Source organism: Aedes albopictus, chromosome 1 (assembly GCF_035046485.1).
Source record: "Aedes albopictus strain Foshan chromosome 1, AalbF5, whole genome shotgun sequence".
NCBI lineage: Eukaryota > Metazoa > Arthropoda > Insecta > Diptera > Culicidae > Aedes > Aedes albopictus.
The window spans coordinates 99,393,153-99,410,518 of NC_085136.1; the positions used below are offsets into that span (position 1 = coordinate 99,393,153).

The 17,366-nt window shown below is 37.6% G+C and overlaps 1 protein-coding gene across 1 annotated transcript in view; it reads left to right on the forward strand.

The window, feature by feature from the left end:
- Nucleotides 1–2,233: 2,233 nt before the first annotated feature.
- Nucleotides 2,234–17,366, forward strand: part of LOC109398396 (glutamate receptor ionotropic, kainate 1) — a 693,316-nt gene continuing 678,183 nt past the window's right edge. The window contains exon 1 of the mRNA XM_062845084.1: nucleotides 2,234–3,506. Within this exon, the coding sequence (XP_062701068.1) occupies nucleotides 3,425–3,506 (82 nt within the window). The 5' untranslated portion in view covers nucleotides 2,234–3,424. The remainder of the gene's footprint in view (nucleotides 3,507–17,366) is intronic.

The window sequence follows — 17,366 nt, forward strand, 5'->3', positions numbered from 1 at the left end:
CCTAAGATGGTTAGGTTTTTCGCACCACGATGGCGTAGTACACGTTCAGCGCGGCTGTCTGGGCCATATTGAACCCAACATCCTACTAGGATTAAATAAATTCTAAGAGAATACTTGAATAAATTCAAAATGAATCTTTAGAGAAATCGCAAGAGAATGAGAGAATTTATTGGTTGATTTGGATTAACTACTTGAGAAATGTCTGGAAAAAAATCCTGAAGGAAGTTTTGAAAGAAATTTCTAAATGCCGCTTTGGAGGAATTTCTGTAGAATATTGAATAAATCCCTGGGAAAATCCCAAAAGTAATCCGCTGTAGAATTCTTGGAGAAGTTATTAACTAAATTAAACAAGAAATGCTTATCTACGTAAAAAAAAAGAAATGCTTATCCAATTGATGAAACCTTCACAGGAGTTTCTAACAAGATCCTTGAAGAAAATCTGGAAGAATCTTTTGATAATTTCCAAAAGATTTTTTTTTCAAGATTGTTTTGAAATTCTTGGTAAAATTCTTGAAGCGATTCCTGAAGAATTTCTGATGGATATTCTCTGTGAAATATTCAGGCCAAACATTTCAATAGGTCCTATCTGCATTCGAGAGGCTCTAGGGGTCGCAGTACCGACCACTTTTGGTTAGTACCGGTATTTCGGTACTGGGACTGACAGTACCGGTAGTACCGGTAAATTACCGGTACTGGGAAATTTTTCACTAAAATGAAGAGTAATGCACAGAAAATCAACAATTTACCAGGCATTTGAGAATTACGGTTTTTAGCTATCCAGCAAACAATAAATTAAAAAAAATATAGATAAATCAAAAAGATAGAAAGTAGTTTGTTGTATGAAACTTATTTTGGAGCTATTGTTTAGCTTCTGTGCAGTTTCACAAGCAGTATTTCGGTCAGTTTAGAATGAAAAAGGAACAGTCTTACATGTACAAAAATCAAATAGCTGCGAGGTGAAGACAGAAGATGATATAAATATTTTTTTCTTGATGATGCTATCAACGGATTATAAAAACTGAAGAAATAACAAGACACCCTGATCTAACAAAATTGGTTTTAAATGTTTCCATTGTATATTGGCTATACTAATGATTGGATTTCAGTACTTCGGGAGAGATTTCGCGGTACCGAAAGTACCGGTACCAATGCTCAGTCAGTACCGGTATTTCGGTACCAAAATCTGGTCGGTAATACCGGTATTTTCGGTACCGGTACTACCGGTACTACATCCCTAAGAGGCTCTCTTTGCTCACTTTCTCTTTCAATTATTACAATGTAATGATACACTTTTCAACTACTTTTGCAATACAAATCAAGAGACGATTGTTTTGACCATCGTTCCATGCAAGGAGATAATCATAATTCAAATAAACAGCTGAGAAAGAGAGGGAAACCAAAAAGAGCCTCTCTTCTGCAGATTGGACCTTTAAAAATGTTTGACCTGTATTAGCCTTGTATTAATCACTTAATGGATACTTCTAGGCATTTCTTGAGAATTCCTGAAGGAAGTGGCAAAACTCCTAGGAGGCATCCCTGGAGAAACTGCTGAAGATCTTTTTTGGTTAGATGTCATTTTCACACTTCTCAAAACAAAGGAATAAAGTGCATTTGGTTTTATCTATCTATATAAAAATGCAGTGGCATACGTGGGACCGCGCATAACTTGTGAACGGATGGTCCGATTTGGGTCGTCTAAGTTTTGTTCTGTTAGTTTTCACCCAAGGAAGGTTTATGAGGCCAAAAACATTGGAAAATTGCGAGTTTTTGAAAGTTGGGTTTTCATCCATTTTGAACGGGGACTTGGGCGCTTGGCCAATGACTTGAAACGTCAAAAAACGCAGTAGGCAAGACAAAGTTTGCCGGGGACAGCTAGTTTCTTATATTTGTATTGTTACTAAGTTCCTCTGAGATTTTGTTTTTGATTGAAGTTACATATCAGCAATTAGTTTCGCTAAATACAACTCGTCAACGACGCGGTGGCGGTTTGTAAAGATACTGAGCAAGCAACCATGCGTCTCCACTCTCCATGTGCCGTTGAGCTCTCTTTCAGACTATACTTATGTCGTTGCTAAGAGCTTTGCGACGAGAAAGCTTTATAGCCGTAAAGCTCGTAGTAAAAACAGCAGTGTGAACCAGGCATTAGATTTACTTCAAAATATGGCATTCCATTGCCAAATCTGCTCTCACCTATACGGAGACAATGCTTCCACCCCAAACATAATCCCCATCAGAGTGTGTTTGGAAACATTCACTCATACAGCCCCACCGGATGTAGATAAACAATTCTTATCAGCAGCGAGGATATTGCCAATGTTGTCCTATCCTCACAGGCATCTGACAGCCACATGGCCAGGACTCTCTCCGCGCATGCGATTTAACCATGCATCCCTAGCTCCAATGTCCCAATCCCCAGCTGGAAGCTGCGACCCCCAGCACTTCCTCCAGCAACAGAACGTAAACAGAGAGCATTTCCTGTCCATCCGCGGGTGGTCTGCTGCAATGGTATTGGTGGCTTCAGCAGACTCTCCGTTGAGGAATCTTTCACCAACAAGGACCACTCGCAGCATCCTCCCGTTCAGTTCGAGACGGACGCTCGCGGTGAGAGATTCTTCTGCGCTTTCGCTGACGGCTGCTGTTGGTCGTTGGGCTGTTGTTGGCCTTCCGCCTTTTGGTGTTCGGTGGTTTACTGGGAAGTTTTCCCCCTGTGTGTAACTTTTCCTGGCCTGCGACGGATCGCAAGCGCCATTTTTCCGAGTTGACGGAGGATTTCTTGAAATTAGGGATTTGGGTTTCGGGATTCGCGTCCGTGTTCTAACCGTGGTGTGGTGGGGTGCGTTGTGTGTCGTGTTTAGTGTTGGTGCCCCAGTGCCCGAGGGCCCGTGTGACACGGATGCTGGGCGCAGAAAAAAGTGGTGAAAAACCGACGGCAACTGGGGGAAGGAAAAGTGTCAAAAAGTGGGTGAATTTTTCACGTTCTGACGTTTGATGGCCTGCAGGAAGAGCCAGGAATAATCGGAATTCTGCCTTGCGGGGATAATCCGGCAGCTCGGTAGGTCGTTGTCGTCTTCGTCGCGGGTGTTTCGCTCGGTCGTTCGCGTAGCCGTCGCCGTCGTCGTGGATGCTTTGGCCGGAAGTGAAATTTGACGGAAGGTAGCTGTGGCATCCTCTGGCTGGATGCTGTGAAAAGCTGGGATGGAAGATGCTTTTTGCTCATGATAATTGATGTTGTGTTCCGTCGTAAAGTGTAGCGTAGTTCAAGTATTTTTTTTACGGGTAACAAAGTGTTCATCAATAGCTGGATGATTGTCGTATTGAAAGCCAGTGTCGTAGCTTCAACTAGCCCGGAAGTGGAGAGTAGTGAATAGTGTGTCTCTCCCTAGAAGTGTGAATGCCCTCCTAAGCAACAAAACTTCGATTCATCATGAAGCATTTGACATCGTTTGTGGCATATGCCGCATGGATTCTGCTGGTGGCTGAAGCCCTTCCGGACATCATCCGAATCGGTAAGTCTCGAGAAACGGAAACGTCACACAAAGCGAGAATGATTCACCGCACACAGATTTGGACTCTGTTATGTAGTTTGATATCCTTGTCTCGTCTCATCTCGTCCCGTTTGTGTCTGCCAGAGGGGCGCTACTAACACAGTCACGTATGCTCTGGGGTTCTTTTTTTTACGAATGGGAAGAAGCTGTGTGAACAAAGCACGGACAATGCAAAACATGATTCCAGTGATTTTTTTCTCGTGTAGTGATACAAAGTACCCGACTATGCTTGTGCCAACCGTAAACATAGAGGAACACGAGATCGGAACAACTGTTTTGCAACACATGAGTGATAGTGTTTTGTGTACCTATCTTTTTTTGTTATTCCCGATAGGGAAGAATCATAAAAGAAGATCAAATTTTGCCATGCAAGGATCATCGAATTTGTCAGATTTTGGGAATGGTAAATGATTCGAATTACAATTTGAATACTAAAGGGTGATACGGTCAAAATTTGGTCAAACAATTTTTTTCATAACTTGAAACTGCGTACACCAAAACAGCTAATTTTTGGACCAGTAATGCTACATTATATGTAGCTTATACCATAAAATTTTCATCAAAATCGATTATGTAATGGTTGATATATAGATTAAACTATCGACCTACCTTTTTAAAATTTTGTACAAAGGCGCTTCATAGTAAATTTTTGGAAATTTAAGGTCAGTAAAGCACAATTTTGATTATAAAACTACCAATTGCTCCGATTTTTATCAAAATTTTACAGTATAATACTATTATGTAAATATGTTCTTAGTAAAATTTTGAGCCATTTTGTATGAATACTTTCAAAGTTGTAGCAGTTTGAATATGAAAAAAAACTGACCGGGTGCCACTTAAGCAAATATAACTTTGTAACGGCTGGATCAAATTGAATGAAATTTTTACATTACATTTTGATATGCATACTTCACATACAGAAAAATTTTCATTGAAATCGGTTAAGTATCTCTGGCTCTATAAATAAAACAGTAAAACGTGTGAATCCTCTTTGCACAAAATTTTAAAATTGCAGATCTCACGGTTCAACAATATCTCCGCAAATACTAGACCGATTTTGATGAAAATTTTATGGTACAAGCTACATATAATGTACTATTACTGATCAAAAATCAGCTGTTTTGGTGTACGCAATCTAAAGTTATGAAAAAAATTGTGTGACCAAAATTTGACTTGACTTGACAAAATTTGACAAAATTTGACCACCTAAACAAATATAACTTTGTAACGGCTGGATTAAATTGAATGAAATTTTTACACGACATTTTGATATGTATACTTTACATACAAAAAAATTTTCATTGAAATTGGTTCAGTATTTCTGGCTCTATAAATAAAAGAGTAAAAATGTGTTTTTATTTTTTAATCCTCTTTGTACAAAATTTTAAAATTGCAGTTTTCAGGATTCACAATATCTCCGCAAATACTAAACCGATTTTGATGAAAATTTTATGGTATAAGCTTCATATAAAATACCATTACTGGTCCAAAATTCAGCTGTTTTGGTGTACGCAGTTTCAAGTTATGAAACAAATTGTTTGACCAAATTTTGACCGTATCACCCTTTAGAAAACGGCCGGAGTGTATATAGTATTTTTGGAATTATGTAGTTACTGTTTTGTTAACATTTGACTTCATCATATTTTTTTTTTCGTTTTAGGTAACATCTTATAACTTGGTTAAAGGCTGTCCATTCATTACGTAAGGGAATTTTCACGATTCCGGCGACAGAAAATCTTTAACATTATAGAGAAGTTCTTCTAGCAAATTCTTCAGAAGATTTATTAAAAATTACTCTACTTATATTTTTTGTAATTCCTTAAGAGATTCTTGTAGGACAGTCTCCAGAGGTTCTTCCAAGTATTTATCCCGAAATTTCTCCAGCGATTCCTTCTTAAATTCTGATTTTTTGCAGCAATGCTTTATGAAATTTTTGTTGGAGTTTCCAAAAGATTTTCCTCTAGAAATTCCTCTACAAAGTTTCCAAAAGATTCTTCTAGAAGGGGGTTCCTCGGATGTTTCATATTTCTCCAGAGATTGCACCATAAACTTCTCTTGGGACATCTCTTAAGGAATTCTTGAAGAAATTTTTCAGGGGCCCTTTAAGAAATCCCTTCAGAGAGTATTTCAGGGATTCTTTCAGAAACCACTTCCGGATTTATTTCTTTGCGTTTCTCCAGGAATATCTCTAGAAATTCTTTATGGAATAACTGCAGAGCATACTCCAGATTTCCTGCCATTTTTTAAGAAATGCCTCGGAAAAATTAAATTTCGTTAGAAATATATTAAAGTGATTTCTTTAAAAATTCTTCCAGATTTGTTTCAAATTTCTGCTGGATTTCCTCCGCTCTAGCGATTATTCAAGAAAATGTTTGTCCACTTACATCTTATTTAGGGATTTATTCACGAACTCTTTCAATATTTTTGTCTGCAGTTTCCGTTCGGATTCCTAAAGAAATTATTTCAAGGATTCCATGAGAATTTTTTCCTAGTTTATTTCAGAAATTTCTCAAGAGTGTCTTTCAGAAATCTCTTCAGGGATTGTTTTTTCCCGTAACTACTCTAAGAACTTTTCCCTGAATTCCTCAGAAGATTTATAATAAAATTCTTGTAGTAATTCCTCCTGTCTATCTATCCTATCTAAGCTATCTCAAGGGGTTCCTTAAGGTATTCCCCAGGGGTTCCAGCAGAGCCTCTTGCATAGATTACTTCAGATTTTTTCTCTCATAAAATTCTTCCTCCAGGTGTTCCCTAGAGATTCCTGTAGAAACTTTCCCAGAGATTACTTAAGAAATTGCTTCGGAGAAATTTTGTTCAGGAAATTTTCAAAAAAAAAAAATGCTGGAATCCATATTTCCTCCAAGAATAACTATAGAAACCTTTGAAACATTTCTCCAGTATTAGTTATTTCATGAAATACTTTTGTAAAATCCGTGAAGAAATATCTGGAATAGTTCCTTGAAAAATCTCTGGAGGAATAACAGGAGATACTTCTAAAGGGACCACAGGAGCAGTATCAGAAAGAAACCTTCTAGAGGTTTTTTTAGTAACCCCTGACAAAATTTGCCAAGGGTTTCCTGACGGAGCACTTGGAAAAAATCGGAAAGAATTTCTACAGAATTTTTGAAAAACTCTAGATCAATTCCTAAAAAAAAATCTTTAAAACAAAAATTCTTAAAAAATCCCGTACTGACTTTCATGAAAAAAAGCCTTGTGCTACTTAAACAGTTTATGGAAATATATCTGGGGAATTTTCTGACAAAGTTTCAGAAAGAATTTGTGGAGGAGCTTCTGGAGGAATTCCTGTAGCAGATTTTGAATAAATATTGAGCGATTCCAAGCAACAGCATCAAAATTAAGGAAATTTTTTAATTCATGATTTTCTATTGAACTGAAACTTTGCACAGTTTTTAAGTTCCATCTAAATCGTCATTTTCCGATATCAAATTTTTATTTTGAATCACGACTAACTTTTCAAAAGGGTGTATGTGAAAATGGTTCAAAAATATTCAAAAATCTGCACAGCCAAAATGGTTCTTTCGATTGCAATAAATTTTTCAGCAAAGTTAGATAACTAAATGGTGATTCCTAAGAAAATATACACTGTGAAAAAACATCTTTTTTAACATTAAAAAATATCATTTTTGTCACAAAAACTCAAATATCTCAAAACCCTATCTTTTTACCAACGTAATTTTTTTAGGGAAGACGGTCCATTGTATTAGCAATCTACCATAAAAATTTGGTGATGGTAAACTAATAAACAAAAAAGTTATAACATTTCAAACATTTCACAATTTTCACATTTGGTAAATATTTTTTTCTGTGTAAATTATTTCGATCAGAAATCGCAGTTAGATGCAGATTTTATTGTTCAGCAAAGTTAGATAACTAAATGGTGATTCCTAAGAAAATGTACACTGTGAAAAAAAAACTTTTTTTAACATTAAAAAATATCATTTTTGTCACAAAAACTCAAATATCTCAAAACCCTATCTTTTTACCAATGTAATTTTTTAGGGAAAACGGTCCATTGTATTAGCAATCTACCATAAAAAATTTGGTGATGATAAACTAATAAACAAAAAAGTTATGACAATTCTAACATTCCACAATTTTCACATTTAGTAATAATTTTTTTTAGTGTAAATTATTTCGGCCGGAAAGCGCAGTTTGATGCTGATTTTATTGTTAATGGCCTTGCGTGAGTAAAACAATCTGTTTTTATTATGTATTATGTATATTATATGTACAGTACTGTTCCGATTTTATCACGCCCTCCGCGCATTAGTCATTTATTTATTATTTGCTGTTACATTTGAGGACAAGTGTTTTCCCTCTTCTTCAAGATGAATGTTGAAAGCGTGTTTTGCAACGTTAAAAATATTGAAATGGGTATAAATGTTGAAGTATATTTCAAAGCATTTTTGAAAAGAGGCGTGATTAAATTGTTTAAACAGATGTCGCTGATGGTACGGTGGCATGACTCTCTGCACTTAGCACTTCTGGCAATTTCTCAGTTGTTGTCGTTTTCGAACTTCCTGCGCCCTGCTTTACCGATGATATACAGATGGCTCGTTTGTCAAAGTCTAGACGGCAGGACGTGCAAATGCGTAAATTTGTATTCAATTTGGGCATAACCAGTCTCTTTCAGTTTATCTATGAGATTTCGTAACTCTTTTGAACATTTTTTTTCACAAGCGGTCTACAAGAGAGCGTTGAGTTGAAGACCTTTGAGAAAGCGACTGTTCATGTTGTTCGTTAGATTATAATAAACAAAATCACTTATTAGTTTTAACTGACTAGTTTGGTGTTGTTTGCTTGGACGAAGAAAAAATTTACTATAACATTTTTAATATCCATAGCGGTAGTATTTTTTTGCTTTTTCGTGAGCATTTTCATGGTATGTATACAGTAAGGTGGCCCACACTTATATGAAAAACAAAAATTTCGAAAAATGCCAAGTCTTACCTTCTAAATCAGTTGTTTTGGAGTCCCAGAAGCTACGTTCAAAATTTGAGCAAAATCGGTTGAGCCTAAGGGGGCGCTCAAAACGCTTGAAGTTTGTATGGGAAAACTTGGCCAAATGTATGCAGAAATTTTAAGTTTTCGAATTTTGCCGCCAGGTGGCGCTGTAAGCGTTCAATAATCAAACCCTTTGGTCTTATTGTAGGTGACTATATGCCAAACAACTTTGTCGAAGACCGCAAAGTGATCCAACTTCTGTGAAAAAAGTTATACCCTTGGTAAAGTGAGGATAAACTTTATTGTTGTTTTTCCAATACATGTAAACGAATAATATCAATAATGAAATCTCACTACTTTGCCTCACTTTGCCTAGGGTATAACTTTTTTCACAGGCGTCGGATCACTTTGCGGTCTTCGACAAAGTTGTTTGGCATATAGTCACCTACAATAATACCAAAGGGTTTGATTATTGAACGCTTACAGCGCCACCTAGCGGCAAAATTAGAAAACTTAAAATTTCTACATACATTTGGCCAAGTTTTCCCATATAAACTTCAAGCGTTTTGAGCGCCCCCTTAGGCTCAACCGATTTTACTCAAATTTTGAACGTAGCTTCTGGGAGTCCAAAACAACTTATTTAGGAGGTAAGACTTAGCATTTTTCGAAATTTTTGTTTTTCATATAAGTGTGGGCCACCCTAGTATACAGACAAACAAACGTAACACTGACGAAATTTTCATTGACCACGCCTTTAACGATCATTTTGAATCTTGGTTGTGGCTTTCATAACCAGAAGAGTGCCCATCGTTTTTCTTTGCGTTTGACGTTTCACACTAGCGCCTTCTGATGACGATATTGCACAACGCAGTGTTTCGTGAAACATTTCCACCAGGTGGTGGTAGTGTGAACTGGGCGATGGATTTTCACGAAAATTGTTCTAGGCGTTTTGTCTGTTTGTCTGTGGTATGTACCTCTCATGCATTTGTTGTTGTTGAAGTTACTCGCATTTTTCCGATCATAAAGTCTGTTCTCTAAGGGCCGATTTCTTCACCTCGGCTTAACCCGTAAGCCAGGCTTACCCATATAGTTAAACCTGGCTTAACGCCTAAGCCAGGGTGAAGAAATCGACCCTAAGAGGTATTTTTTTGCAGATCAACTAGACGTATACGCGTATATATAAAACTTTTATTATGCAGCTTTCGTCTTCAAAATAAGTTTAATTCCATTTTTCTCATGATCAACAGCTTTTCAACACTATCAAGGGATTTTTTCACCAGTCACGTACAATAAAAAGTATGACAATCTCAATATTTTTGATCACAACACTGGATCGCGTGTAAGGTTCAAATAGATACTATAGTAATTATAAATAATCAAACAAAAATATCATGAAAACAACTTGTTTAATTCATGCGGTAGCCTTTACAATAAAATCAGCATCAAAATATAGTTCTCGAAATAATTTACACAGAAAAAAAATTTTTTTTTGTTGCTAAATATAAAAATTGTGAAATGTTTGAAATGTCATAACTTTTTTGTTTATCAGTTTACCATCACCAAAATTTTATGGTAGATAGCTGATATAATGGGCCATTTTCCCTAAAAAATTGACGTTGGTAAAAAGATAGGGTTCTGAGATATTTGAGTTTTTGTGACAAAGATCATATTTTTTATAGTAAAAAAAGAAATTTTTTACAGTGTATATTTTCTAAGGAATCATCATTTAGTTATCTAACTTTGCTGAAAAATTCATAACAATCGAACAATCCGTTTTTGCTGTACAGCTTTTAGAATATTTTTGAACTATTTTCGCATACACCCTTTTGAAAAGTTAGTCGTGAGTGAATATGAAGGTTTGATATCGAAAAATGGCGATTTAGATGAAATTGAAAAACTGTGCAAAGTTTCAGATATTTTTGAAATGGTCGCTCAGGATCGACTGACATGACTCCGTGAAATTCCTCTATTATGTCTAATTTCTCTAGAAATTCTTGAGAATCACTTCAATTTCTTGAGGTATGTGCTAACGTAAGAACCTCGACAATACACATAAAACGCGACGCGAGACAGGACACAACACTTATAGTTCTTACAACAAATTAAAATGAATTAAATTTACCTTTTAAGTCGACCGGTTTCGGACTCGACGTTGCCCATCGATAGGCGCCGCTATTTTTCAGCTACGACTTAAATTTCATGTTCATGACATCATTGTATATGGAATGTGAGTGTCAAAACGTATCATTGATCGTCGAAAAATCCCTCCCACAGTAAATTCCTGGCTACGTCATTGTATCAAAAAAACTCGGTTTCGTTCTTCTAATTCATTTTTTTTTTCTAAAAACTTTCATTGGGCTCCAGATGTTTTGACAATTCTTAAAGGGGGTCGCCACCTGAAAAAGGTTGGGAACCCCTGATCCAGTGTGTCCGTTCGAGTTTCCTCCCAAATTTTTTTTATGGATTTCTGGCAGTTTTTTTTTCGAGACTCTTTCAGCGATATCACCATCATTATTGATCCTATCTGGGTTTTCTTTAGGAATTTTCCCCAAGATTCCTTCTTGGAATTCTTTGGTATTCCTTCAGAGTCATTTTTCGACATTCCATCAGGGATTCTTCCAAGGACTCCTTAATTGATTCCTCCCAGGATTTCCCAAGGAACTTCTTCTTTCTTTCAGAAATAATTCCCAAAACTACATCAGGGATTTCTTCAGAATTATTCCTGCGTTTCCTCCAGGGATTCCTTTAGGTACTTCTTCCGGGCTTTCTCCAAGGTTTCCTTTAGAGATTCCTCTCGAGGTTCGTTCAGGCATTCTATCAAGGCTTTGTTCCCGGAATTCCTTTAGGGATTTGTTCCGGAATTTCTTCTGTGATTCCTTCATTGATTGTTCCCGGCTTTCCTTTAGAAATTTATCGCAGTATTCCTCCTGGGACTCCTGCCTAAGTTTTTTGTTTAGTTTTTCAGGGACCCTTTCGGGGATTCCCCCAAAATTCCTTTACAGGTTTCTCCTGGGATCTCTTCAGAGCCTGCTTCTAAGATTACTCTCTGGAATCCTTGTGTGATTTCTTTCGGGACTTATTCATTGATTCCTCCGAAGATTTCTATCGGGATCCTTCCTGGGTATTCTTAGATTTCTTCCGGACATTCATTAGGAATCACTTCCAGAATTTATATCCCGCAAAATTTCATCATTTATTTTTACGTGGTTTCTCATAGGAATTCCTTTCAAGATTCATTTAGGGATTCTTTCCTTTGGAGATTTCTGAATATTTTCAGGGATACCTTTTTCTGCTGGGGTCCCTTCATGGATTTCTCATATGATTTATTTGAAAATTTCTCTCGGGATTTGTTCAGAAATGTCTGTCGAGTTTCCGTCAAGGATTTCTTCAGTGACTCCTTCGGGAATTCCTCCCGGGATTCCTTCTGGGATTCCTCTCGAGATGTCTTCAGGGATTCATTCCAGAGTCCCTCAAGGAGTTTCTGCCGAGATTCCTACATAGTTTTTTTTTCAGGAATTTCTCCTGGGATTGCTTCAAGGCTTATTTTGGCGATCCCTCCCGGAACGGGGATTCCTTCAAGGATTCCTCTAGGATGTTCAAAAGGACTTCTTTTGAGATTCTTTCACGGAACACTTCAAAGTATTTTTTTTATGGATTCCTTCGTGGATTCCTTTCGGCCTTCTATCAGGTAATCCTTCCAAGATTCATCTAGGCATTCCTCTATAGATTCCTCCCGCGAGTTGATTATTCACAGATTTCCAGTAACGATTTTGTTCAGGTACTTTCTCCAGGTTTCTCCAGAAATTATTTCAGGGAGTTTTTAAGATTATTTTAGGTTTTAAGGTTTCTCTCCTGGGTTTCTTCTATAGGATTCCTTCCGAGATATCACCAGGATTTTCTCAGAGACTTCTCTTGAAATTACTTCAGAATTTTTTAATAGATTGTTTTTCCGCGATTTTTGCTGGGATTCCCTGTTGAAAAGACAATTACACCGTCTTCGAACTTGCGGCCTCTACAGACTGAACATTGCCAACATTCGACAACGGACAACACATATAACACTCGGTGGCCCAGTTGAAAATGTTTCGTTTGACGACAAGTTTTGCCCGACTGGAGCGGGAATCGAACCCACACTCCGAGGCTTATGAGACACCTAAACGACTGACGCCGCTAACCGCTCGGCCTCGAAGCCTAGATTCTTTCAAGGATTATTCCAGGGATTCTTCCCGGGATTCCCTCTAGACATCATCCTGGATTTTTTCCGGAATTCCTCCTTGAATTTCTCCCATTTTTTTACTGGATTCCTCCCGATAATATTTACGGAATTCCTGCGACGACTTCTCTATTGCTGTACGGTGGAGAAGGGGTGGTGGTTTGATTGGTATTACTCGCCAATGTAACGTGCCATTTATCATTAATGGAAGCATTTGTTACAAGGTGCGGGGAAATGTTATGGATTCTTCCTCAAAATAATGCTGGACCAACTGGAAGTCGAACCCAGACCTTCCCAGCATCGACTTACTGAATAAAAAAAATCCAAAATATTGAATAAAATTACTCTACGTTCCCTCTGGAACTTGGCCTGCCTTATCTTTAACTTAATATTGATTGAGCGCTTTCACGGTTATTAATTGAAGGGCTTTCTTTCAGACCATTGCACGAATTTGTATATTGTGAGGCAAGGACAATGATACACTATGCCCAAGGAATTCGAGAAAAGTTCCAGACCAGAACGGGAATCGAACCCCGGATTGGCGATCCAAAGTCTTATCCACACTTGGGGTGATGATCGACGCTATGCACTCCTTTGATTGCTACGTCGATTACAGCTGCGAGTGAGCCTCCACAGCTGTAATGGTACTGTTTAGGATGATGTCCAGTAGGGCAGTTCAGATTTCAAACATGTTGAAAATTCAATGTTCACATATGTTCATTACAATCCTTGGTGCAAAACTAGAGTCCTGTCAAATTTTCAGCCATATCGGTGGTGATTTAATGGTGGCCCAAGAGTAAAGTAGGTTTGTATGGGAATTACTATGGAGAATTTAAAAAAAAAAGTTCTCCGCGTTGTAGAGCATTCACACATGGATAAAGTCATAGGGTCAAAGTAAAATTGAGTTCTTCACATCTCAATGATGAATGTTGCCGAATACCGGAAATTCCAGTCAGTAAGCGTATGCCAGTGGCTGGCCAACACTTTAATTACTTAAGCCGGCTTAGGTCACGGCACTCATGAAATTTTGTCACAATAGATCTACTAGCTGGTCGCAGTGACTTATATTTGTTCGGTATATGTCACGGCACTACGTATATACAGCAGCCATGGTAAGCTAGAAAGTACGTGAGGCTTTTTTTGTGGTCCGTGTACTATTTTAATCTGTTACGCTCTGGAGTATCATGAGATCTCATCAGTCACCCCTTGATCGCCTACTTTTAAATCATTTCGGGAAATGATTGACTTGAAGACATGTATAAACCCTTCTCTAACAGTGGGACATCAAAGTGTAGACGTCTCATGTTCAAAACTGAATGAAGAAGTCTCTTTAGGATTATAAATTCCTAGGCAAAACTCAGCAACTAAGCAACTAACGCTGCAATCATTAGGCAACTTGCCAGAGAAAAAAAAACGAATACAGGATTGACTGATGGACCAACAACAGTTATGAAACCTCGTCATCCGTGGTTCGGAAATTGTATCTACTAGGGTGACTGACGGGTAAAATATTGTGTGGTGTATATGTGCATATGTGACGTCCTAGTTTATTGCGCATTTGTAGTGTTCCACGACAAGATGTTCTATTTTAATATACATTTGTAGTGCTTTATGAGATGAGATTTAATGATGTTCTATTAATTCAGAGCACTACAAATGTGAATATCATTTAGGGAATTATCAACAGGTTAAAATTGAATGCGTATCACAATAATAAAACTTATAATATAGTGTGGCATACGTTGTGCACCGTACCGTTGCCTGGAATGCTATTAGCTCGGCGATCACTGTAGTCCATATTGTCTCAGGGGCCCTTCAGTGTGTAAGCCAACAACGGGAAGGTACTATTGTAATACATGGGATACTAGTGACTTCTGCTGCGCGTACTAGCAGTAGCCTACGTTTCTTCTTGCGGTGATTTCGAAAAGACGATGGGTATGCACTATGCATTTAAGAACTCTGGTGGTCGGGAAGTTAGTACTGCCTCCTTCGATGTTGTCGGAGATAGTTACAGCTCAACACACTGTATGAAGTTATCTTCTCAGGTCTGTTGAGAAAGTTTACACGGGATTCTATGTGGTGTTGAACAGGATTCTATACTTGATATGAACTTGATTAGGATTGATAACTTGATAAGGACTGCAGAAGTACAGTCACCGAAAAATGCAGATAGTCGAGCTTAAAACAATCTGTAAGCTATATAGTCAACAGATGTCCTGCCAATGTCCCTGCGCGAGCCGGTCCGAACTCTTCCCAAGCAACACACTTGGACATTAACAAGTTCCTGTAATTTGTATGCAACTATATTGAAAGTTATGCCTTTTGAACCAATCGTCTTATTAACGACTAAATTGCAACCAAAAAAGCGCAAGAGGTGGAGCCAATATAAAACATCCATTCGTTATATGAACGGTTTTAATACGCAATCGATTTATAACCGAGATACAACTTATAGTCGACTTAAAAAATGGTGACCGATTCGACAACTAGTCAGCTAGTCACCACATTCGTCACTGCCAGTAATAATGCATCAACAGTTTCGTTCATGTGATTAATAAATTGTGTGTATAAATAGGGTATTGGTTCCCTTATAAAGCATGTGGCTCCCATTTTCATCCTACGAAAAACAAAGGATTGACGCGCTGTTTGTTTTGTTTCTTATTTTTGTATTTTTTGTTAGAAGTGAGCACCCACGAAAACACAAAGAACGGAATCAATCGGTGCCGTAATCGCTCGTATTCGAATAGGATGAATATGGGAGCGTGAGATTACTGATGGTACACATACCCTATACCGCAAATAAGGCTGACCGAGTGCCGTTCCAGATTTATCGGTAAGTTACGCATTTTAGCTCCGTATTCTCAACGCGCCTCAGTCTACCTATCATTTTGCGAGTGAAAATTTAGGCATTTGTGGTAAAAATTTACTCGCCATTTTGCTTTGACGGAGTGCATTTCAGCAGCTTATTTAATGCACCCATAAAATGCTGAAAATTAATTTTAGAATTTAGGAAGATACTATTTGCTTAATCATGTCTATGGGAATCCGAATTTACAAAGTACAACAATGCTGCACGCGGTACACGGAACCACCAAACTACCCAAAATTGAATGCCTTTGATAGCAATCCCATAGTTCGGCCCAATAAGTCAACATTTGAAATCGATTAAACTCACGCAAGGTAAATTTCCTTTACCTCCAGCTAAAAATGTACTCAAGAGTAGGTAAATTCAACCCAAGACCCCCTTCATTCAACCCAAATTTGGGTAAATCTACATTTACCCAAAATTGGCTTATTGGCCTAAAGGACTCCCGTTGGATATACGCATCTCTGTTTATTTACGACAACATCTGTGGGGGAGAGAGGAAAAACAACCTTATTTTGGGTAGCTAATCAATTTGTTATACTCATTTTAGGGTAAAATCGACCCAAAATAAGGTAGTTTAAATTTTCCGTGCAGGACATAAGCAACCAAAAAGCAGACACTTGGACGTATACTTCTCATTTACGTCGACAAGAGGCTGTCCATTTATTATGTATCGAAAATTTCACGTTTTTTGTAAAAAATGTAAACCCATTGTAAAATTTTTCGTGGAAAACTCCCAATATTTTTGTACGTTACGTAAGATTTCTCAAAACCCCGTATATTCAAATCTTCCCAGTGGTAGATACCAGTCGTTCAGTACTGCGAAAATGAGGCAGAATTTTTTTTATTGGGTCAATATTATACTTCCAATCAGTTTTTTTTTTAATTTTACCACTTAAATTTTATAAAATTTGGAATATGTCGATAAATTTATGAAGAAAAGGCTACATTTTATTTGTTTTGTTTGTTATTTTATTTTTTAAAGCACATTTTATATTTTTCATGGTCACAAAAACATTTTGCTGTACATTTTGGAACTTCTACCTCTCCTGTCAAAATTCTTCGTTATGTTCTAAATAAGTTCCAGGTGCAACATGTTTATAACAATCAGAATCAATGGTTTGGTTGATTTGGTTTGTAAACGGTTGTAACTAAGATTCGTTGAAACAAACAGATTATACTTCAGTTACAAATTGGTTTCGCAAGTTTCTACTAGTGATGACCTTTGTCTTCATTTTGGTAGTTATTATAAAACTGTTACACCTCAGTTTGGCATTAAGGTGAAACGGGACGCCGTGTTATTTTTCCTATCTTGCCTCTCTTTCTAACAATTTGCCTCGCGTTTTTGAAGATGGTAATCTCGAGTTCTATCGCACTGAAGATGCTGAAAAACAATCAGCATATGCACTGCAAGTGAGCATACACAGTGATAGGTTTTTGTTGAAAAATATGAAGTAGAATCTGAGATTACCATCTTAGTAGCAACAGAGCAATGGCGGATATTTCCCCGACCGTCCCGTCCGCCCTTAACAACAGGATTTTATTAGGTTTTAATTTTGTTTGTTTCATGTAAACTCAGTTGCAACATGTTTCCAACGATGATCATTTCCATTTTAGTTGCAGGTGCTACTTGGGTTCGGATGTTTGAACGCTCATGCTGATTGGTGGCACAACGCATTTTGGCCCACGGAAACCGTCTTCGGCTCTGTAAAAAAATGCATCTTCATCAAGCGTAGACAAACAGCTTATGATGATTTGAGAATTCCGGCTACCCCCG